The sequence below is a fragment of the Corvus kubaryi genome, unplaced genomic scaffold (assembly GCF_017639235.1).
Source record: "Corvus kubaryi isolate FWS band 111438036 unplaced genomic scaffold, C.kubaryi_AGA036_p1.0 68, whole genome shotgun sequence".
In the NCBI taxonomy this organism is placed as follows: Eukaryota; Metazoa; Chordata; class Aves; order Passeriformes; family Corvidae; genus Corvus; species Corvus kubaryi.
Window position 1 is genome coordinate 20,396,249 of NW_024582056.1, and position 23,425 is coordinate 20,419,673.

Genomic DNA, 23,425 nt, shown 5'->3' on the forward strand with positions numbered 1-23,425 from the left:
GATGCTCTGGGAGACAGTGTTAAATCTTTGCTTAAGTCAAGAAAAATAACTCTCTACTCTCATCTACCAGCCCAGACATCTCACTGAAGAAAGCTGTAAGTCAGGTTGGTCAGGCAGCATTTTCTTTCAGGTGAAGGTGGCAAGGAGGCATTTCCCCAAATTCTTCTCTCACATCTCCTGAGCACAGCTGTGACTTTTCTTTCTTCCAATCCTCAAAAACTGCTCCAAATCAACATCATCTTCCAAAAGACTGAGAGTGGCCTCATGATGACATGGACCAGTTCCCTTAATCCTCAGGCATACAATTTATCAGGCTGGCTGAACTTGATGTATTCAATTACTTTTGAGGTGTGGAATTTCTGAGGGCAAGTTTTACCAGAAAAGACTAAGGTGAAGAAGACACAGAGCACCTTAGCCTTCTCCATCTACTTTACCACCTGAAAAATTAAGTATATTATCTGCAAGCATCATCCCAATCTGCAGCCTTGGTCTGTAAATACATGCCAGGGACCACATTCTTCAGAGTCTAAGCAGTCATACCTCTCTCAATCAGAAGGGAGGGCCTTACTTCATGCCACCAGAGCTGCAGAACAATGCCATGCTCTTTAAAACAAGAGGAATCAATTCCGAAATGCAGTTATACCACAAAATCTGGGTGAGCTGTACATACAGAATGATTGCCCGTTCTCTCTTTTCAGATAATTCAACACCTCTGGATTTATGATTCCATGTCTATCCTCTCAGGGCAGGGAGCTCCTTCAGCTTTGTCTGTATACAAATATATATGTATGCTGCTTGGCAAGTAACATAAATTTTGTATTCTCCAGAGTAATCTGAGAATCTCTCTCCCCCTTGCCAAACAGCAGTAGCTTTCTCTCCTCATGTCGAGGTGATATTTTCACATTGTCACCGAGTGTTAAATTTTACTTACATTTGCTTAAATTAAATACGTTTAAGGTTAACTTTTTTTTTTAACTGGCTTATTTAATTTGTTTGAACAGATTTGGTTTATTTTGGGTCACTAAAAACTAATTAAGTTTCTGTTATCTCCAGAGTGCAATCTCCCATGAGTTCTCTCTGTTAATACTCCTGCTTCATGTCTCTCTCTGCTTGAGTGTTATTTGTAACAGTAGGAAAGGAGAAATTTCAGATGGAACTGTACTTGGGAAGGGAAGGGGTTGGTGGATTGTTTTTTTCTTGAAGAAGGAACATATTCTTTTAAAGTATAAACATGTCAGTGAAGGAGAAAAATACATTTTATAGAATATTAAAATATATTTTAATATATTTAAAATACAGATAAATATATTTTGAATGAGTTTTTTTCCTAATTTTTTTAACACTTCCCTTCTCATAATCATTTTCATTCAACCTATTCTATAAAGTTATTCAGAAATCATCTCAAGTAGTGCACATGGCAAGCAGAGCTCACTTTCCAGAGTTTTATACTTGAAAGTCAAAAAGGAGCTCTTGGTTTGCCTTTCAGTATTTTGAGATACAAAATAAATAGCTGCAAAAATAAAACAGGATTTCTTAAGGCTTTTCAACCTTTCAGCTCATCACACTGCGAACAAATCCAGATGCAGCCACACAGAACAGACGGTTTCAGTTCACTCAAAATCAAAAGAAAGAAGATTCAAAAACATCAACATCAGTCACCAGCGTCAATCAGGCCAGCACATCTCGACTAGAAGGATTGCAGTCAGAGAATCACCGCTTGAGAATGAAAATTACAGAGGTATTTTTTACTGCATGTACTGCCTAGGCACTTTATTTTTCATTGTTTTTTGTTGCAATTCTGCAATCTCCTTAATGCTGACTACTTTTTAGAGAAAAAAGTTAACTTTCCCCATAGTAATAATAGGAAAGAGACAATTTATATGGTTTGCTAACTAGTACAGCAAATGTGTAGCAGGTGTGATAAAATGAAAATGTGCCTTAGCAAAATGAAACTTGCCCTATTTTTTTGTGACAGGCCAATTGCCCTCTTGTTTCACATGGACATGCTGAGCTCCACAGCTCCAGAAGTATAACCTTTACAAACAAGCATAAGAGCGATCCGCAGCCCCAGGGGCTCTTAAGGGCTGTCTTTGTTCCTGTTTATGGCTGAGTTCTGAGAGTGCTTTTGCTGTTATTTCTCAGCCTCTTTGAGAGTTTGCTCCAAAACTTGCTAGACAGATTTTTACATCTTCCATGAAACAGAATTACGTATTTTCTTAAGGTAGAAAAAGACTTTTATGAAAGTGTGAGCTGACCCTTTTGGCACAAAGGTGGTGAAGTTTCTTCAGTACCTACTGAGGGAAAGGCTGAGTACTTGGAGGACATGAATTCCATCAGAGCTATAGCAGGTACAGTTATAGTTATGTCCATCCTTGCTCAGTAGACCTGAAACGATGACAAACCAGTCTTGAAAAATTTTTGAGACAAGATAACCATCACTGATCATATCTTAAAGAAATTAACCTGTTCTTGTCCAGTCTGTATTCTTATACCTTGAAGAAAAAGTATTTTATTACAACAGTTATTTCTTTGTCCAGATCTTAAGTAATGACAATTGCCTAGGTAACTAAAAGGTATTTACTCAGGCTACCAGAGAGTCCAAAAGTAAAAGTTATCTCTGCCTTGTTAAAGAAATTTAGTTCAGCTTTGCCAGCTTTGGCCCTTTCATGTGAGAGCCTTGACATTTTTAATGAAGGCCCTGCTGGCTATCTCTGTTCCTGTATTCTACTGTAGTTTTTTCTACTAAGCCTCCTAACACAAGATCTCAGCCTGTGCTTCACAAGGTTCATGATGGTGAGCAGAGGTAAGGCTAGTCAGAGCAGCCACATTAGTGCTCGCAGGGCCCTGCCTATTTCTTTTGGACTTTGCTTAAATAGATTAAATTCCCAGAACCAGTAGGCCCAAATCCGTTTCATTGTCAAGGGGATTTGGAACATGCCTTACCATGGCAAGCAGCTACATCTCTGTCTCATCTAGTTTGAGTTGCTATGCCCCAGTTCCATAAGGAGCAACATAAAGTTAATTCAGCACTTTAAAAATTCGGTTAAGCTGGTAGTGAGTGGGACATACTCTGGCACCACATCCTGCACAACTGTTCACAAAGAGGGTTATGAAGCTTGTTTCCTGTAATTTTCAATTGGGGCTATAGACAACTTGTAGAACAAGTTACCCCTTGAGGAGAGCACTCTGTGCTCTGCTCAGTGCTAAAAGTAAAGCATTCTTGGTAGAGTTGACTGCAGTCACTCACATGACTGGACATGCCATAGTTCCCTTATATCCTGCTGTGTGTTCGATAATTTGATGGATGAAGTGGTTACAGCTATGTATGCCACAATTTTACATGTAGATAATAAATAGTTGAGAGGTTTTCAGACTGGGCTTTCTAATGCTCATATCTTTCTCATTTGTCAGTACACCTGAATTGCTTCTACTGTCAACTACTAAAGCTTATTTCTCTCCTATGCCCTGTGTGCAATACCACAGTTGAACAAAATTTGTTACTTGTAGCATTATTTTTAGAGGTAGTGTAGTAGTGCTATGAGAAGACTGTATTTGCCACAGTGTAGTAATTGCATTACCACCTGCCTTCCAGTCTAATTATAGAAAGCTACGCCTCAGTGCACATACCTGAAGCAAGGACTCTTGAATTTTGAAGGATTTGTACTCTCTTTGTTTTGCAGCTGGACAAAGACTTGGAAGAGGTCACAATGCAACTTCAGGACACTCCTGAGAAAACAACGTACATTAAGCAGAACCACTATCAGGACCTCAATGACATTCTTAGTATACGGAACTTCACAGACAGCAAAGGTGAGTGTTAGTAAAATCCATTAGTAGCTTAACCTGCCAAACTTTAGAACAGCAATCTCATTGAAATGGTTTCAGAGCACTCAGACCTTGGTAAGACAGAGCTTTAAATATTTTGGTTTAATTACACAGAGTATGCAGATTCACATAATAAGCTACATAGTACCCACTGAGTAGTTATTTCTATATGTATGTCTTCTATTTTAATACACATGGTGAAGTGGGAAAATTTTAGAAGTGTACTTGTGTTCAGAAGTCAAGTTTTCTGTGCTGCATGGAGAGAGGAAAGTCACAGAATTTTAAGCCCAGTTTAATATGTGCTTGCCTGACTAGGATGCTGAAATCCTGCTTTTGGACACTGCTATCAAGCATGTAAAAGAGAAGCATGTAAATATTTCAGTGCTGATTTGGATTCTAAATGCAGAACTGAAGGCACTCATGTATGAAAATTCTTCCCTAGGAACTGATAAAAAAGGATTTCATGACAACTATAATATTCCTAAGTTGTTTCTCCTGTGTCTCTTGCATGGCTCCCTGAAGAACTACATGCAAGAGAATTGCTTCCATTAGAGCCATTTTGCTTTTTGGGAAGCAATAAAATCTGGTGCATAGTGCAATAAAAGTGGAAGCCAGGACACCCACCTTCCATTTCTGACCTGGAATGGATGTACTTTGTGACTTCTGGCAAATAGCTTTGTACAGCTGAATATTACTGTAGTGTGTGAAAAACTATCTGCTCTGTGTTTGTAAGTTGTAGATTTGTGTGTTTGTTACACTGCAAGGCTCCAGCTTCTTATTGATGTGGCACCATAAGCTTGGTTAAGTGGGACAGAAGTTACCCCTGTGAATAAACTTGAAGAATAATTTTAGAACAACAGCAACAGACCACATATGTCTTTGAAGTGTATTGAAATTTTGGTGGGATAAGGTTACATTTTCTTGCGCCTTTTGTTTTAGGCTGGGTATACACTGGGTTGTATAACTTGTGGCAAAAAGAAAAAAGAAGGAGAGTTCCCAGTGTCCTTTCTAAAAGTAAAAAAAAAAAAAACAGAAGAGGGGAAAGGAGGAAAAGGAAAACGTAAATAGCTGCTGGAGGCGTGTGATTATTGGGCTGAGATCAGGAGCAAGAACTAACATCAGTGAGTGGGATGAGCAGTTTGAAAGGAACACATAGAATGTTCCTCTCATGTCAGATGCTCCAGGAAAAATGATAAATCATGAATAATATTTCAAGCAGAAAAGATACATTGCATTGTGCCAAATGCCCATCTGAGTTTGGGTATGAGGAACAAAAAATGATTCTCAAGAAATACACTGGGTATAAATTTAGGATGGATGCTTCCCACAGCAAGATGCACTCCATTAGCAGTAGGAGGCTGGCAAAGAAATCAAGGATAAAATATAGCCTTTCTGCATTCACTTGTGTCTATGTATACAAAAGATATCGATGCCTAACTGCTGCTTGAAGCAGCAGCATCCAAGATTGTCTCTGTTCCTAATTTTCCCCCAGTGCAGTTCCCTAGCTTTTACACTTCTGCTGTGGGGTGCATATTTAAAATCATCTGTATGGAGGCTAAGTATGGAGTATTAATATGCAGAGTAGCTTGGCACTATGTATTATTGGGATTAACAGGGTAGATATTCGGCATACTGAAATTTCTGGACACAATTTTCTCAATAGACCTACCACATAAAGCTCCACACAAAAGTTGGGACAGGTGGAGAAAGATGTTCTTCCTTGGCCAACTTTATATGGAAAGATTAGAGCATCCATTCACTGGGAATGAGGAAGACCTGGCTCCTAATTTGCAGCAGGTGTTTGAAGCTTGGTCCCACACCTGGTGGCAAATACTCCACACATGTACATTACAGTGTATCCTGATTCTGACACAAGTGACATTAAATATTCATACTTCCAGGCTCTGAGCCACCGTGATCAACAACCCTTGCTAGCCTTTTCTGTCCCTCCAATTCCATTTCTTCTGCTCCTTCTCTTTCCACATTTCCCTGTCCCTTAGCTACATGTCTGAATCTCTTGTCTGTTTGTCTCACTGCATCCATTCCCAATAGTCAACCTATGTGCTTAATATAAATTTGCCATTCCAATCAAAATAACAAGGCTTTGGAGAATTCATGCTGCTGAGTCACTGCTGCTTCTGTGCAGATTCAAACAAACATCGCTTAAATGGTACTTAAAAAAATTCTGGCCCTTACAGCTACAGGAAAGCTAACTCTGAATGACATGACTATGCTTTCTGTAGCTGTGCATTTCATGAACTTTCAGGAAAGGACAGTACAGAACCGTGAAAGTATGCATCCCTGGTGGTACTTGAGTGAAGAAGTTTCAGAATTGTAAATAATCTATTAGCATGACCTAGAAGTGACCATCTCTCTCATCCCCACTGTGCAACTGGGGAAGCCCGGCCAACATTGGTTTTGAGGTGATGATGAGGTTTCCTTAATCTTGTGAAAAATGTGAGCTGGGAGAGTAGGAATGGGACAGTAAAGAGAGAGGCTCAAAACAGCAGCTGACTTGGAGCTAAAAATCATAGGAGCTAATGTGCCACATTCGCTTTGTGGTTCATTTCTATGTCACTTGTTTTTATAAAATACCTTGCTGTTCTGGAAGAGCTCGCACAGAGAATGCCATGTAGTGTAACCCCATTGCTATTGCTTACACAAACTCAGGGCACTGCTCTTCACAGAACAGATCATAATGTGGGATTTAGGCAATGCATCTCAAGCAAGCCCTAATCAAACTTTAATGTCATAGTACACTTCAGTAGGTTTCTGATCTGTAAAAATTGCCCAGAGTTAAAAATCCTAACTCCTATAACCAAGTGCCAAAGGACGTTATTTGATTCATCTTTTCCTTCCCCACCCCCCTCATTTACATCAAACATATGGATTTAGGATACAAAAGTTAAATTACTTTAGCCAAAATAGGTAGAGGCAGCTGTGAACTCCTATATCTGCCTGACCTCAGGCAGTGTTTCATAACTTTGGGATTCTTGGTTAGTTATTAACAGCAATAGCTCCTGGTGTATTCCAGGAGCCCTTTGCTGGCACAGGGACTCCTTCTTTACAGCACATTTCAGTACACCTCATTTAAAGAGAGATATTATCTGAGACACTCATCTCTTGTTCACAAATGCATAATGTTCCTGAGACATCTACAGCAATTGGCTATGTAAGAAAAGCAATTAGGAAAATGTGATTTGTGGTTTATGGCTTAATTGCTTTCTTTTAATGCAGGCTTTTTAGCTGCACTGCTACAGAACTTTGTGTGGTCAAGCACTTTTCAGCATGCTCCACAGGCTGTGGCTCTGGGACTTCGAATGGTTTCCCCAGCCGCATTTAAAAGGGCATACCATTAACTTCATTTGATACATTCCTCACATGACTGAGTCACTGTGCCTGCTAGTGACCTCAGCTCTGTGCCCAGGGCAACATTAACTTCTCCCCTGGCATTTGTGAGATCTGGTGGCCTTGCTGGAGCGGCAGAGCCACACTCTAGGCTGGGTTTGAGGCAGGGATGGGGTGTGGGGGAGGCCAGGCTTGGCTCGGGCCGTCTCTGTCACTGACAGAGCCGTTCAGCAGGAACAGTCAGGCTTGGAGGCACAGCAGCGTTTTCCAGGCTGGCATTTGGAAAAAAGGAGGACAAGTGCTTCAAGTGTAATGCTGTGTAAAGAGGAAGTTCCAGGAAAGTTCCACACAGTTCCAGGGAAGAAATGTCCTAAAATGGACACAAACCAGAGCTTCCCAAAAGGGCTCCTTGCACCCATGTCAGTGTGTCAGACAGGAGAGAGTTTGTGAAGGTGGAATTTATTTCTGCTGTGCAAGTTCCTGCAGAGTTAAAAGCTCCTGAAGAGACAAATAGACAGAGGAAAGATATTGTGTGGTTTGGGGGTGGGGGGCTGGATAATTTTGCTACACTTGGAATCTTACTATCTTACTCTACTTGACTTCTTTTTGATGTTTTAATACATGAAATTATTTCCATGTGAAATAATTCACAAAATCATGGATTACAAGTGTTTCTTATAAAGCAAAGCTCAGAAGAAATCCTGGAGAACAACCTCCCTCAATTTCTACCTTGGCTAGTACATTTCAGAGTAGCATATTAGGGAAATTAGGCCATTCTATGGGAAGTACATGAGAAGAAAGAGACAGCCTTGCCGCAGTCGCCCCTTATGAACAAACCCTTTTTGCAGGTTCTTTCTCTACAGGCGCCCTTCCTTGCTCAGAAAACTTTGTTTTAAGCCAGAAAGCAGTCTTTACTCATTGCTGTAAACAGGCTGGGAGCATTCATTTACGTGTCAAATATGCCTACCACTTGTCACCCCACTCCGATGTTTCCTAGTGTTAGTTTTTTCCCCATGTAAAAGCAGCTCAAAGGAAAACAGATTTCAAAGGCATGTTGCTCACAAATGCGAAGCAAAACAGAATTCATCTGTGATAGATGGGGGAAATATCATTTCTATGAAGTTCATGCGATTCAAGCATTAAGCTTGAGATTGAAAAATAGATTCAAAGGTAAGGGCTTTCAGAAATAACTCCTTTAAAGGGATGCTGTTTTGAAGCAAGGATATAGTTCCTTTCTTTATAGAGGTGTATAGCGATATGTATGCTAGTTTCTATGAAGCCTAACAAATTGATTCAGTCCTGGAGCTTGTTTCTATTTCAAAAGGGAGACCAAGCTGTCAGAGGTTCAGTACCTGCCCTTTCTTGCACAGAAATGAATTTGTAGTAAAGGTAATTTCTTCTGATTTAAAGTAGTATAAATCAGAGCAGAATCTTGCTGGCTTTTCTTTTTAAAAAATCTTCCTCTCTCAAAACATAACTATTAGAAGTTATCATTTAGATTGCCAGTGCAGTGTGCTTCCTTTAGGAGAAGTTTTTTTCTGATTACCCAGCAGACGATGTGATCATTTTAATTTTTCCTTTCAGCTTACTTTCTTCACATCCTATTCACATGAAAAACAGAGACTGCCTAGTCATGTTTCACAGTCCAAACAACAGAACTGGGGAAAATTACAGCAGGTTTTAAAAATCTACCTCTAGATTTAAAGTTTCCTAAGCTCCTTAGTAAATCAGCAAAATTATCTCTGCCAGATCTTATAAGTCTTTATTAAACCACACTTGCTTCTTTGTGGAGCACAAAATATGCTTTCTAGCAAAGAGAAACAACAATAGAATTGGAAGATATTGGATAAAGAGTAGTTCTGCCATCCAGTTCTAAGCCATCAGAGGAATATTGCCAGTAAAGGGTAATGATGAAGATGTTCAATAAAGCTGCAGTGTACAAACATCAACAAAACAATCTTCTAGTTAAAAAAATATGTTTTCTAAACTCCATGGAAAAAAACTGAAGCATCATCAGTGCTTCAGAAACCTGGTGCTTTCTGCCTGCAGCTGAATGAGAGTTGTTAAAACGCACGGTGCGTTTAAGCCTGCCCAGGTAATTTTGGCAGCACGAGGTTGCAGAGTGATTATAGGTGACCCCTGACAGAGGGAGAGGAGAGCAGCTGGGAGCAGTGACCTCCTCGCTGAGCCCCTCAGCAGCCTGCGTGGGTGTGCTTTTGCAGCTCAGAGCTTTGTAAACGGAAGCTGTTTCTTTGCTACAGGTAGACAAAGGTCCTGAGCTAAAACCTTCTGTCTCTCACCGACCACCGGCAGCAAGCTTTGTTTTATAATGAGCCCACTGCTGAGTGCTGTGTGCGGCCCTTGAGATGTATTTGTCTTTTTTCCCGACAGCTTTCTGAATGGAAAGTGCTCAGGCATCACTTATCCAGATTTCTGAGTTCCGGTTTGAGGTCTACAAAGGTGAAAATTATTTAGAAGGTGCTTCTGGCTAATGTAATTTCAGTTTAGAAGGTCGTTACATCATCCCGGTGCAACTTACTGGGTAGGATCTGCAGTGGCAGACAGTACCCTGAGAATGAAGGGCATTTTCCATGCAGCATACTTAATGGACAGAGGAGAAGATGGGAAAGTATCAAAAACACTGCTACACGCTACAGGGGAAACTGGGAAATCAAATGTTTACCACTGCCCTTAATTTATTTTCTTTCAGTTGCTCAGGTATATAAAACTAGTTTTCTAAACCCTTAAGTTTTTTAAGTGCATATGGCAATAGTGTTTTTTCTTTAAGATCCAGCTCCCAGAAGCATATGACTAAGTGAGAATCTTGCTCTACATTATTTAAATGAAAGGTAAATAAAAAATAAAGATATTCTAGTTTCCATAGCTGCAAAATAGAAATCTAACAACTCCTCTCCCAAAATGCCTAACAAATAAGAATTACTTAACTTTTTTTTTTTTAATTTTGAAAGAAGCAAAGGAAAAAGGAAAAAAAGCAACAATTTAATGTGCATTTTGTCTGTATTTTATACATATACAATAAAAGTTGCACTTGGTAGCCTTGTATACAGAAATTTATTCAGTGTATTAAGGGCAAGTCATCTGCAAGAGTGGTAGAAAAGAGTCTATTAAGAATAACACACGGTGATACATGGGCAGTTGGTGTTGAGAGGCGAGTAGGAAGAGAATATATGATTTCTGCTCTACTCTAAACTAAATCCCCCACCTTTTTGACAAGGACCACCTCCTTCTCTCTCCCTCTCACAGCACATCTGAAAGTGCATGAAACTCCTTTAGCGTGTACAACACAGATTATTCTATTAAATAACATACTCCCAAACAGCAACAGTTGCATTTTCCAATCATTTGATGAAGAATTATGTCTTTACTGGCTTTGTAAAATGTTAAAATGCTTATCTTGTCCAAAGGAGTTGGAACCCTAAAATAATTAAATCATAGAGTTTTTCCATCCCTAATTACAAGGGTTACTCAAATTTTTACTTTGGTCTATATCAAAAAGTCAGCAGTTTCCATTGTCAGCTTACATCAGCTCAGGACTGAATGTTGGTTTTAATCACAGAAGTAAAAAGTATTCTTTTCTACATGTCTGTTTATAGACATCACAAGACTTTTATACAAATGTCAAACTTGATATACAAAGAAATGCAATGTACGGAAAGTAAAAACTGAACGCTTGTGACAGCAAATGCCACACCAGCAAACTTCAGGCTGCCCTGAGATGATAGACCTTATTGCTTATCTTAGCCACTGCCAGATTTGACTCTTTACTCTACTCCCTTCACATCTAAACCATCACTGACTCCTGCCATCTCTTAAACACTCTTCTTGCTACAACTGAATTCCTTTGCTCTCTTCTACTGACATTTTCCTGCCCCAGCCGAAGCAGCTTCATGTGTTCTGGTCACCTCCTTTCTCAGCCAGATCCTTCTCTTCAATGCAACATAAGTGAAAAATCTTGTCTCCTTCTGAGCTGTAGTGATCCCCATGTCTGTGCATTGTTGCCTCCTCACCTACACACTTGGTTGTTGCTTGCTTTTTTAGGTTTTTCACAGCAGGAAGTGCATGCTATCAAATAATGCCAGGGATGAGCTTACTGGGAGGGTAATTATAGATGTTGGAGTTTGCCCTCAAAATATTTGTGCTTCTAGCTTCTTTCTTCACTCTGTGTTTCTGCTGCTTGTTTTGTACACCCGGTGCCTGTTGATAACATAGATATTCCTAGCATGCTGGGAGCTGAGCATTATTTGGGGCTCCTAAACAAGTACAACAGAAAAGCAGCTTAACCCTTCAAAATGTACCAGATTTTTCATGCTGTTTTCCTTTTTTCTTCACTCTTTTCCTGTTTTTCCCCCTCATACCCACTTTTATGTTCAAATCCTCCAGTACCCTCTTCAAGAATTTACCTCAGACTCCTCTTCCATGCTGCCTCAATGCCTGCGGCAATCACTGCTTCTCTGTTTGTGTGGCAAACAACTGCTGGTGATGGTTTTGGAGCTCTCTGTAATTATTTATGAAAACTGTGAACTGCCCTCATTATTCAGACGCTTTCCATATGATTTTATTTGGCTTAACACAGAAAGACACTTTGAAAAAGCAGGCAGGCACAGAAAGGATCTTCTTAAAATGGCTGTGTTTGCCTGTGTTTCTCAGGGGGAATGATGCCATGGGCATCAGCACAGCTAGCCAGGGACTCCCAGGACACCCAGGGGAATCAAGAATTATGATCTGTTTTGTTATCACTGTGCAGAAAAGAAAAAAGAATAATGACATCATTAGCTGTCCATGCTGCAGACAACCTATGGACCAGTGAAACTGATATGAATCATATTTCCATGCTAAAAATGATAGCAGTGGCAGATAGGCAAATGACAGCACTTAATTGCCTGTGTGATCATAAGAGTATCAAGGGTCTATATATCAATGAGGTTATAGTTCTTTCAGGAAAAGTCTTAAGAAAGAGGGTTTATGAAAAGGTTACAATTTCTAACTGCAAGAACAGTATAGTTACATTAATTTTTCACATAGCCTAAGCCTAGATGAGAGAGAGTGATACAGCTGCATAGAGGTGGGACGACAAGGGTTGGTTTGTGGGGTTTTTTTAAAGGTGGGGGGAAGCAAAGGGAGGACAAAGAGGTTTTGTATCTTTTCTCTTTCTTCATGGTAGTTCCTATGGAGGAACACATCAACCAAAACATAAGAGTACCAAACTGTCACAGCAAAACTTGAGACTATATTGGAATATAGGTAGTATGAGTTTACTTTGTGGCATTATGGATATCTGGGAAAATTTAAAATGAAACAATTTTGAAATGGTCACCTGGTCACAGTAAAGTAAAACTGAATGTGTTGTCCATCCAGATGGTGAGAAAGCCATTTTGAAAAATCATCTTGATCAAAATCCACCAGCACAGTGGGGCTCATCAGACCCTTCCAGAACAAACAAAGATCCCATAGAAGACATCAACTCTCCAGAACAGTAAGTATACATCATTATCTTACTGACAAGATGGTAATTTAAATTATTACATTTCATCAAAGCCCATACTTCCCTTCCATGCATTTTTTTATGGGAAGACCTTCACTGTAACCCCCTTTCATGCAGCCCCAGCTACAGAGAGAACCTGAAACATCAGCAATGGGGAATGTGAATGGCACCTCCTAAAGCACCAGTAGGCAGCAACATTGTACTGTGATACCTCCCTGCCACCAGCTCACCACCCCAATGAAACTCAAAGGATAACAGGGACTTTAGATCCTAAGGTGCCCCGAAGGCAAACAAATGTTTCTTTTCTCTTGTTGGAGACATCCGCAGCATGATGTCTAAAGTTTCTGTAGAGAGTTGCAGGATGAGCTGTGCCCAACCACCAGTGTGTGGAGGAGAGAAGAGGATGTACATATGTGCACAAGTGTCTTATGACTCTTGTCAAATGTCCAAGTCCTTCCACACACCAGCCAGAGGGGTTCATGGTGTATGTAGACATTTTGTTCTTTTACATTCTTAAGCTAGATGAGAAATAAAAAGTGTCCTGAGGGCTTCTCAACGTTGCCATAGCAGCTGGACCTGATTTTTGGCACAGGAAAGCCTGCACTAAGTAGTTTCCCTTAGAAACAATGCTGCAGATACAAGGAGAGGATGGCACAAAACCCTGGCTGGATTTACAGAGGGGAAGGAGTCTTTGGGTGTTCGCTTTCCTCTCTAGGAACCGATACAATAAACTGGTGTCCTACCCTCCACTCTCTGAGCAGGACCTGCCATGGGCCAGAGCTCAGGGAAGCAGCATTCTCATGTGTGCCTGCATCAGCCATTTCCCCAAGGCAGCCTGGTTACACGAGCATCGCTTCATCAGTGTCTGAGCTAATAGCTGTCAGACTCCTGGGCAATTTAAAAACTTATTTAAAAACAGAATAAATTAAACAGATTACTAGAATGAGTCACGTTACATCAGCAACAGCAGCCCTGATTGCAGATAGTAGCTACTGTCTTGTACTACCTGGTGCAGGAAAACACGTGGATTTCTAATTCTGTCCTTGCACTCAAAGAGAAAACCCAACCCAAACCTGCAAAGAAGCTAATCCACACACACACACACACCCCTCAAAAAAAGGGAAAAAGTCCCACAGTAGACGAAATATCTTGTTATTTCACAAAAGCAGGACTCTTGCTGAGAGCGCTCTCCTGACTTCGTGGGGTCAGCAGAGTGCTTTAATGCATAGCTATTAGAGGCCTGTGTTTTTCTCAGCACCATTTGTCAGAAATAATGTAGTGTGAATGCAGCCTCATCCACATGTGGCTCCCTTACATTAAGAAAGATGCTAAGAAAAACACAGACTTTCAGATAATCCAATTGTCTCGATACAGATTTAATACAGACAAAGAAAAACATTTGGTGATGACAGAACTTCCTCTAGGCTAGTGATAACTGATGAGAAGACTGAGATTTCCTAAAGGTCCTGGAGAGTGGGTCAGTACAAATCTGAACAGTCATTTATGGAAGGCAATTAATACAGTCCTGCTAAATCTAAACAGTGCCATTCAGCATTTGCAGAGCTGTGACTGTGCCAGGTCCAAGGGCCAGTGTCTTCCCTGGGAATGAGGCGGTGGTTTGGATACCAGAGCCACACTGCCCAGGCACAGTGGATCTGCCAGAGAGGAGAGGTATAGCTGTCTTCAGGACTTCCCTCTTTTTGATAAGAGATTGACTCTCTTCACAAGTTTGTGCTCTTGAAGATATCCTTCTGCACCCCTGGGCTTGTTTCTCAGCTTGTCTGGCAGCACTTCTGTCCTTTGATGGTTGCTAAATATATAATTTTTGTCCAAAAAAAAAAAAAAAGGATTTAAAGGTAAGCTGTAGTTTCTGTCTTTCTAATTTCACTTCATACATAGGGCATCTGACAGGTAGTCACAGTCTGAGAAACTTATTTCTTATTCAAGAACACGAATCTCAAGGACATTAGTCTGAAAAAGATTTCCTCTTGGTCACAAACCTGTGAAAGGAGGATGTTAATTCAATCACTTGCCTGCAGAAATTTTAACTCTTTAGTGACTGTGGGGAAAAAAATCTTCCCAGCTTCCTGTGCTTGTCAGCACTCATGAAAACTGACATCTTCCAGTATGAAAGCTCTTAGAGAGTCCAGAAAAGAGCTGATTTGGGATTTTTTCATTCTTTCTTACCATTAGTACTACATTTGACTCATTGCAAGTAGGATCCCTTATTCTACAGTTGTGCCCAAAGTGAACCCAGAACAGTATACATGCACTTCAGGCAGTAGTGCAGGAAGTTGTTTCACATTTTTCAATGGGGTGATATTTACATTGTCTCAATCAGAATGTGAAAAACAATTTTTTTGTGCTTGGCTCAGATTTAGAACGCTGCACCTAGGGAAAATGTAGTCTGTATGACTGTAAAGCAGCCTTAGAGCATGAATATAGATGATTCTCAGTTCTCTTGGCATCTTACTCCTTTTCCCGCTGGACAGGACCCAGTAGGTTTTCCATACTGCCATGTAAAATTTTCCATACCCAATCAGGCCATCAGATAAGAGGAGCAAAAAGTGGATGCCAACTGCTTTCTTTCCTGTGTACACTGTCTACACAGTATAAATTAACACCTCCTATAGTAAAAGCACTGGCGAAGCAGTACCAGTGCACAGGCACAAGCCCTGCACTTTGATTTCCCATTGTGCTTTTTAGCATACTCCCTAGCACAGCTGTACCTGCTTGTGCTCTCCCAGGAAATGCTCAGCAGCAATCTTGGGGGCTGCTTAGCTGTGTGGATAGACACTGCACTGTGCCAGCTCATCTCAGGTCCAAAAAGCAGCCTGAACCGGTTTAGAATAGATATCATTCATTTCCCAGTAGGATGAGTTGTCTCTCAGGCAAAGTCATCTGCTTTGATGAGCATCAAACTGCTCATCTTTCCTGATGGGCAGTACTGCTTGCTTATCTAAAGATCATATCAGTCAGCTTATGTGCACAAAGGCTACGTTCAATGGTTTACCTTCTGTGACCCTTAAGGACATCCATCTATGCTCCTTCATTCCTGTGCGTGTCCCTTCTCATCAGTGACCTACATCCAGCAGGTCATTAGCTTTTGGCACCATTAAAATTTATACCATTCTCATTTTAACAGCAACAATATGTAACAGTCTTCCAGATCTCTAAGTAGAGGTGATGACAGATTTCTGGGGGACCCCACTAAAACTTGTGATCTTAATAGACTATTCCTATATGCAGGGTTTTTTGTAACCTTCAAAGCATAACTGGAGCCAGTTATGTTAATTTAAGTAACAAAAAATTCTCAATCAAAAAACTTGGTTGTGACTGGATTATTGCATTGCAGCCATTTGCCTCAGCAGGAACAGGCCTTTGTTTCTTCACTGAGAGTGATTTATATTAGTCTATCTATGATCTAACTCAAATCTATCATTAAAATAAGGTGGGTTTAGAACAGTTAGTTTACAGAATCACTAGGTTGGAAGCGACCTCTAAGATCATCGAGTCCAACCGATGGCCTAACACCTCAACTAAACCATGGCACCAAGTGCCACATCCAATCTTTTTTTAAACACATCCAGGGATGGTGATTCCACCACCTCCCCGGGCAGACAATTCCAGTATTTAACCACTCTTTCCATAAAAAACTTTTTCCTAATATCCAACCTACATTTCCCTTGGCACAGCTTAACACTGTGTCCTCTCTTTCTGTCAGTTGCTGCCTGGAGAAAGAGACCAAACCCACCTGACTACAACCACCCTTCTGGAAGTTGTAGAGAGGGAAAAGGTCACCTCTAAGTCTCCTTTTCTTTTACTTGCTAGTAGAACATCTTGCTTTACTGTAGTCTTTTAGAGTTTCTCCAGCTTCCCTGCAGTTGATAAAAATCAACATTAATGTGCTGCAGAATTAACTGAAATAATCCCTGAGTGCTCAGACACAGTTTACACACTCCCACAGAACTTCAGATGTTTGACTGTTGCAGCAATTTGTTTCAGTCCCCCCACTTACCAATGGATCTTATTAGTGATTTTCTATAACAAAACCAAAATATATTTCAAATGCCTCGGCCCCCCTTGTGGTATCGTGCATTCCCATGTGCACTGCATTGTATTTCTGTGTGCATTGACATTGGAAGTCAAGGTTTTACTTGATTTTATGTTTTCCTAATAAATGGTATTTCTGTATAGAGCTGAGGACACTTCCCCTGTCACAGAATCCTGATGAGTGGATGCTCTGTGTGTGGAATTATCTTTCCATCTCCTTCAGTGGTTGCCTATGATTTTAGACCCAGTACTACCAACCATTCCCTCTCCAAAATACTTGACCATATATATGTTTTCACATATATATATATATATACACCTATATAGTATGCACAGCTTGAAATAAATTAATAGGATCACATAATGGTTTGGGCTGGAAGGGATCTTTCAAAGTTAACCAGTCCAATACCCCTGCAATAAGCAGAGACAACTTCAAGTAGATCAGCTAGTTCAAATCCCCATCAAGTTTGGCCCTGAATGTTTCCAGGGATGGGGCATCTGAGCCACCTGTGGCAGTGTTTCACCACCCTCATCATAAAAATTCATTCCTTATATGTAGTCTAAATCTACCCTCTTTTATTTAAAACCTCACACAGCATCCTCTTACTCCATGACCTTGTAAAAAGTCCCCCTCCAGCTACCTTGTAAGCTCCCTTTAGGTACTGGAAAGCAGCTTCAAGGTCTCACTGGAGCTTTCTCTTCTCCAAGATGGAAAACACCAGTTGTCTCGGCCTCTTTTCATGGGAGACATCCTCCAGCCCTCTGATTTTCTTTGTGGCCGTCCTCTGGACTTGCTCCAGCAGGTCCACACTCTTCTTATGAGAAGAGCTGAATGCAATATTCCCTGTGGGGTCTCACCAGAGCAGAGCAGAGGGGCAGCATCTCTTCCCTCACACTGCTGGCCACGCTGCTTTTGATGCAGCCCAGGATATGATTAACTTTCTGGGCTGCAAGTGCACATAGCCTGGTCATGTCCAGTTTTCATCCACCATCACCCTCAATTTCCTCTTGGCAGGGCTGTTCTCCATCCCTTCATCCCCCAGCCTGTATTGATACCAAGGGCTCTCCCCAAAAGCATAGGCAAAATGTGTAAGGACTGGGAGAAGGGAAAATCACACATATTGTGAGAAAAGGAGCCCTAAACAGAGTGAGGCAAGGCACAAGTTCTACTTTCACTTCAGGTGAAAATAGCAAGTTTGTTTGGATTTTGCTACTTGTTTTGTTTTGTTTCACGTTTCACCCTAGGAGTTTTGTCTACACTCTTAATTGTGTGCAAGTCTCCAGGCTACAGTTCTCTGCCCCAATTCCAGGAACCAAATTTTCAAGTGAAAGTAAACTTTTAAGTACAGTTAAAGCAAAATTCGCCACCCACTGCAGCCACTGTTGGCATAGCTAAATAAACATGCTTTGTCCGTGGTATGGCTAACAGTGAAATGGATGGAAAAAAAAAATCCTATTCACTTGATTATGCAACTGGATTCTCTTGGAGTAGCTTCAAAAAGCCCTTTAATGAGAAGTCTATAACAGTTGAACAAAGTAAGCATTTCCACTGGTGGGAAAATAAGTGCAGGCAATTCTGCATTTGACCCCTCAACAAGAGACAGAATGACAATCCATGGCATCGGGCTCATAAGGATTCAGCACAGGGAAAGAGTGAGCCATGCCACCTCTGCACTCCTTGGGAACAAGGCATGACTTCATTGATAGCACCAGAAAGAATCAAGCACAGTAGCAAAATAACAATGAATGGATTTTGTTCAGTTCCAGGAGTGCATTGCCAGCACTAGAATGGTCATCACTGAGGACTAACATTGCATGAAAGTTTTAAAGGGAGTTTGAGGGGAAGACAACGAGAAAGAGTTTCCTGGGTAGGCAGACAACAGCTATTTCTACTGCACCTCTGTATAAATAAGCCAAAGTTTGTAGTGGAGAAACTAAAGAGAAGAACACTACATTTCTTTCTGTTTGAGTTTAAAAGCTATATTGCCTGGTTCCCAAGCAGTGCAATGGATGCCTTGGTATCTGTGTCTGCTACCTAACACAAGCAATTAAATGTCATTTGAATCAGAAAGTCTGTTCAAAGGGCTAGCTGTCAAACATGCACCCCTTGTAAAGGCCTGTCTATACACTGTCATTATATCAGATAATGGGCAAACATAAATTTAAAACTCTGTTATACAGTTACAATGCTTTCTATGGGCATTTTTGTTCTGAAATCCAAAAGCCAGTCTTCAGTTCAGCTCAGTCACTTTGACATCTTTCTTCTCTTTAGAAAGTTCCACTGTGTTTCAAGGGTGAATGTCTCCAAATGCAAAGCCATCCTGAGGATAAAATGACTGAAATCATCTTTTACACTAGCAAACCTCAACAGGATTTCGATTTTGTGGAAGGTGCTAGTATATCCACAGCACAGGGGTAGCAGAGGCCTTTTCTAATGGCACCATGCTCTCCAAGGAAAGGGCTTAGATGGGATACCTGTGAGCAGGATTTAGTATCCATTTTTAAAAAAATTACACCAGTTATTATGATGTCAATCTGCTTGGAAAAATGGATACAGAATGTTGGGTTTAGGAACACTGAATTTTGGTATGGGTGTTGGACAGGACTGCTTTTAGAGTGCCAGTTCCTCAGTCCCATAGCACTGACTGAAACATCTATCACCTCAAATGCACAGACCCAAACTTTAAAGAGGAGCTACTTAAAAGAGGAAAAAGCCATCAGTCCCAATCACCATGCACCTGTGTTTGCTTCAGCTGGAGTTGCAAAAATGCCATCCTTAGTACTAACATCCTTGTGCTAAGTGATGCATGGCTTGAAACTCAGTCTGTGACCTCGTGCATGTCTACACAGTTGGTCAGGGCTCTGAAGGCAGCTGGTTGCTTTGCAGGGGGTGGGGGGTCACCAAGCCATACGGCCTCTTTGCAAACTTAAGGTTTTCCCTTTTCCTGGTATCAGCAGTCTAACAATTAACCTGAATGTGCCTGGGAATTTCAGAAGGTTGTGGGATGCTGAGAAAGCACGCTTATTTTCCTTTGCCATGTCTAACCTGCCAGAAGAATTCCCCAAGGGGAAAATAACATCACGGTGGCACAGTTCAACATCAGCAAGGGCCATGCTCTTGGCATTAACCCTGTCGGTCACAGCGGCAGGCACAGAGAACTCCCTCGCAGCACCCTGGGAGCACACCAGCCATGTAATGTATTCCATTTGGCCCTTGGCTAACGCTGCTCTCCCTGTCTCTCCCGCAGCATACAGCGCCGGCTGTCCTTGCAGCTGCCCATCCTCCATCACGCCTACCTGCCGTCCATAGGAGGAGTCGATGCCAGCTGTGCCAGCCCATGCGTAAGCCCCAGTGCCAGTCCTCGGCACAGACACGTGCCACCCTCCTTCCGAGTGATGGTTTCAGGGCTGTAGGAGAGGGAGATCAGTGCTTCCTGAACTGCTTTTAAGTACTCAATGACTGGACTAAACATCTGACCTAGAACTCTGCTACAAACATGTAACATTGGCTCTTAATGCAGAGGAACTTCTGCTGAGGCCCTCGTCACAGGAGTGCCCACGTAACTCATGTGAAAAAGCAAAGGAGGACACAAGGAGTTTGATCTGTAGCCTTATTCATGGAGTTTTTATTTCTTCACCTAGAAGTCACTGAAAAATGTTTCTTCCAAAATTTCTACTAGCAACAAGGAGGCTGGGATATATGGATCTTGCAAAAAAGACACTAGGGAAAAAAAAAAACAAACACTCAAATGTCACTGAGCTTTATGTGGCTGCTGAGAACATGCAATTCTATACTGTATCCATGTAAGGAAAATGCAGTGGTTGAGCTATACCATGTTGGAATAGATACACTCATTTTTACAAGAGTTGTGTTAAATCGCTGGAAACATTCTGCACTGGTTAGTCTTGCTTTTTTTCATTTCAGGAATGATGTTTAGTAGGAAAGAAGAATTGTGAGAAATGATTCCTCGGGTGTCATTGAGACTCTGCAGTGCTGTGAGCAGGGTCACCTTTACCTTGCAGCTGTATGTGTAACCCAAGCTCCAGCTCTGAGTTGCCACCAGCTGGAGAGCTGCTGATTGCAAGCAGAGCACTTCACCCATCTTCAGGGGCATTGGTAGTGACTGCTGACCATCTGCAGCTTCATTTTTAGCAAAGTTTCTGCACCTATTTCAGAATAAATAGCACCAACCATAACACACTAAACTGTCTGAAAAAGTCCTAGGGCTGATAACTCAGGACACTGAGGACAGATGGGTAGTAAAGTCTTAATGCCACAGGATGAATTGTTTTTCCTAGTTTGTTTGAACTGTGTCACACATAATTACAGTAAAATTAATTTAGTGGACTTGGGGGGGAGGGATTAGGGCACAGCACTTTGCTGCTGCAGGCAAAGCCTGCAGGGCACATAGATGTGAATATACACAATGTTTGCTTCGTACCTGCGTACGTGTGACAGTTGTAGCGGATATTAGAGAGGACAAATCAAATTTACCAATAGAATATTTTATCTGAATCCTGAAAGGACTGTGAAAAAACAATTGGTTTTATACTTTAGCTCCTTTCCCTGAACCAAAGTAATTAGGAGGAATGATAGTGGTGTACCATCTGGACCAACTCTGGAGCCAAACCCTCAGGCACAGGTGAGACACACATGCAGCTTCTTTTTTCAAAGGACTGGAAATGTGTCCTCTCACTGCCAGGGCTGTTTGCTAAAAGTAGGGGGAAAAAACCACATGAAGCACCCACTAGGCTCTCAGTTTTCTTCGATCAACACCTGTGCCCCTCAGACCAAACCTTTGGAATGATATTTGTACAAAGGTTTACAAATCAGCAATGACTGAAGCACAGCTGAAGGGGTTCATTACCTGAGGGAATTAACTGCAGCTTTGACAAGCTAGCATAAATCTCCATTAAAAATAAAACACACCTCATAGTGGCCAAAACCAACACGAATATGTATCTGAATCTTGCAATCAGGAGCATCACAAAATATTTCACTTGGCACATACAGTAAGAGAGGTTATGGAAATATCTGTAGCTTTTAGAACAAAAAACCATGTAAGTATAAACACAGATAAACTAGAACTCATTACTCTGTTTAAGCACTAAACACTGATGTCGTCACTCAATGTGTGTTGACAGTATTCTCTTGCTTTATTAATATCATCAGGGCCTGGTTTATTTTAAAAGGAATGTTAATTTTTAAAAAGAGAAAATTACAATATTGTATATAATGTATACACAAAGATCTCTGTAGAAATATTATTCCAACTTAGCAGGAAAAAAAAATAATTCAGAAGTATCGGACCATTGGAGGTGAGTGTGTGTGTGTGTGTGTGTGTCTGTAACTTCGTGAATACTGACTGTGTGACGTTTATTAGGTTTAAACCATGCAGTACATTCTTTGTCTCAATGATACTGTAGTTTCTCCCATAACATTTTTTTTTTTACTTTACTGCAGATAACAAGACCAACCAAGTGAATATAGCTATTTAATGTTTCTGTTCTTTTATACTGCAGCAAAAATGTACTGTAAATTTATGAAGAGGCTGTGCCCCAATGGCATTTTCCAATGATGTTAGTGCACAAATGCTTTAAACTAGACTGGAACTGCCAGAAGAAAATGTAAATGAAGAATTTCTTGTATAACCTTATACTGCATGAGATCAATTTTTAATAAATTGTTGCAAATCTGTTTTTATGAATAAAATATATAAAACTTAGCTTTTTGCACTCAATGCCCTCTTCCCCCATAGCAAAATCATTTTTAATGAGTATGTGTGTATATATATAAACATAGGTATATATATAAAAGCCTCCTCAGAGAAAGAGGAATCCTATTACAACACTACATTTTAATAAAAATGTAATATGTAATAAAAATACACATCCTAGTAGTTGAACAGTTTGCATTTGGAGATAATAGATAGAAGAGCCTCTGCCCCGGAATACAATTACTGCAGTACCCAAGAGTGAAGTCTAAGACCTTTTTCAAATGGAAAACTAATCAAAACATGTACTGAACATTTATATCCAAACCACACTTAGCCCACACACTGTTCTCTCTTGCCCCACAGTGAATGTGAATTCAGAAGAAAAGGAAACATTTTACTATTTCACACGAATTATTGAAATTGAGCCAATCTTCCAGCTCAATAGTAAAATCTCTGCATTAACAAATGAGACATTTCTGAGAATAAACACCAAATCCTTCATGAAGGCAAACATTAAGCCTCTCCGTCTAGTTTTGTGCATGTGGTGGGGTTTGTGTCTTAAAGCAGGTTCTTCCACATGGCAGAACAGGAGGAGGGTGGGAATGTAGGGCAATGAGACAGTGACAGGAAAGAACATTTTGAGTTGTTTGCTTTTCAACAGGGGAGCATCCTCAAGCCAGCCCAAAATGTCATAAAGCCCAAGATGTGGGAATTAGAACCACCACAAATGGTTTTGCAGCAGGTTTCTGATGCAGCTTAGGAGTCCCTCCGAACATATTTAAAAAGAGAAAATACCAAGGAGGAGTTAACAGTGAGGATCATGTCTCTCAGTGCAGAATACCAGATGGCAGGAGAAACTCAAACAGATACATCAAAGCTCATTCAAGAAAGGAAAAAAGTACAGAACAACTTCAATGCGAAACCTACATTCAACCAGAAATTGTGGGAGGATGTGAAGAATTTAGAATTGCTCATGAAT

General features: G+C 40.8%; 1 protein-coding gene across 2 annotated transcripts in view; it reads left to right on the forward strand.

The window, feature by feature from the left end:
- The window catches only part of GABBR2 (gamma-aminobutyric acid type B receptor subunit 2), a 469,861-nt gene extending 447,406 nt beyond the window's left edge, over window positions 1-22,455 (forward strand). For both annotated transcript variants that reach the window (XM_042048675.1, XM_042048676.1), the window contains exons 16-19: window positions 1,556-1,738; window positions 3,681-3,810; window positions 12,550-12,667; window positions 19,978-22,455. In XM_042048675.1, coding sequence (XP_041904609.1) covers window positions 1,556-1,738; window positions 3,681-3,810; window positions 12,550-12,667; window positions 19,978-20,143 — 597 coding nt within the window. In that variant the 3' untranslated portion in view covers window positions 20,144-22,455. The remainder of the gene's footprint in view (window positions 1-1,555; window positions 1,739-3,680; window positions 3,811-12,549; window positions 12,668-19,977) is intronic.
- Window positions 22,456-23,425: the final 970 nt, after the last annotated feature.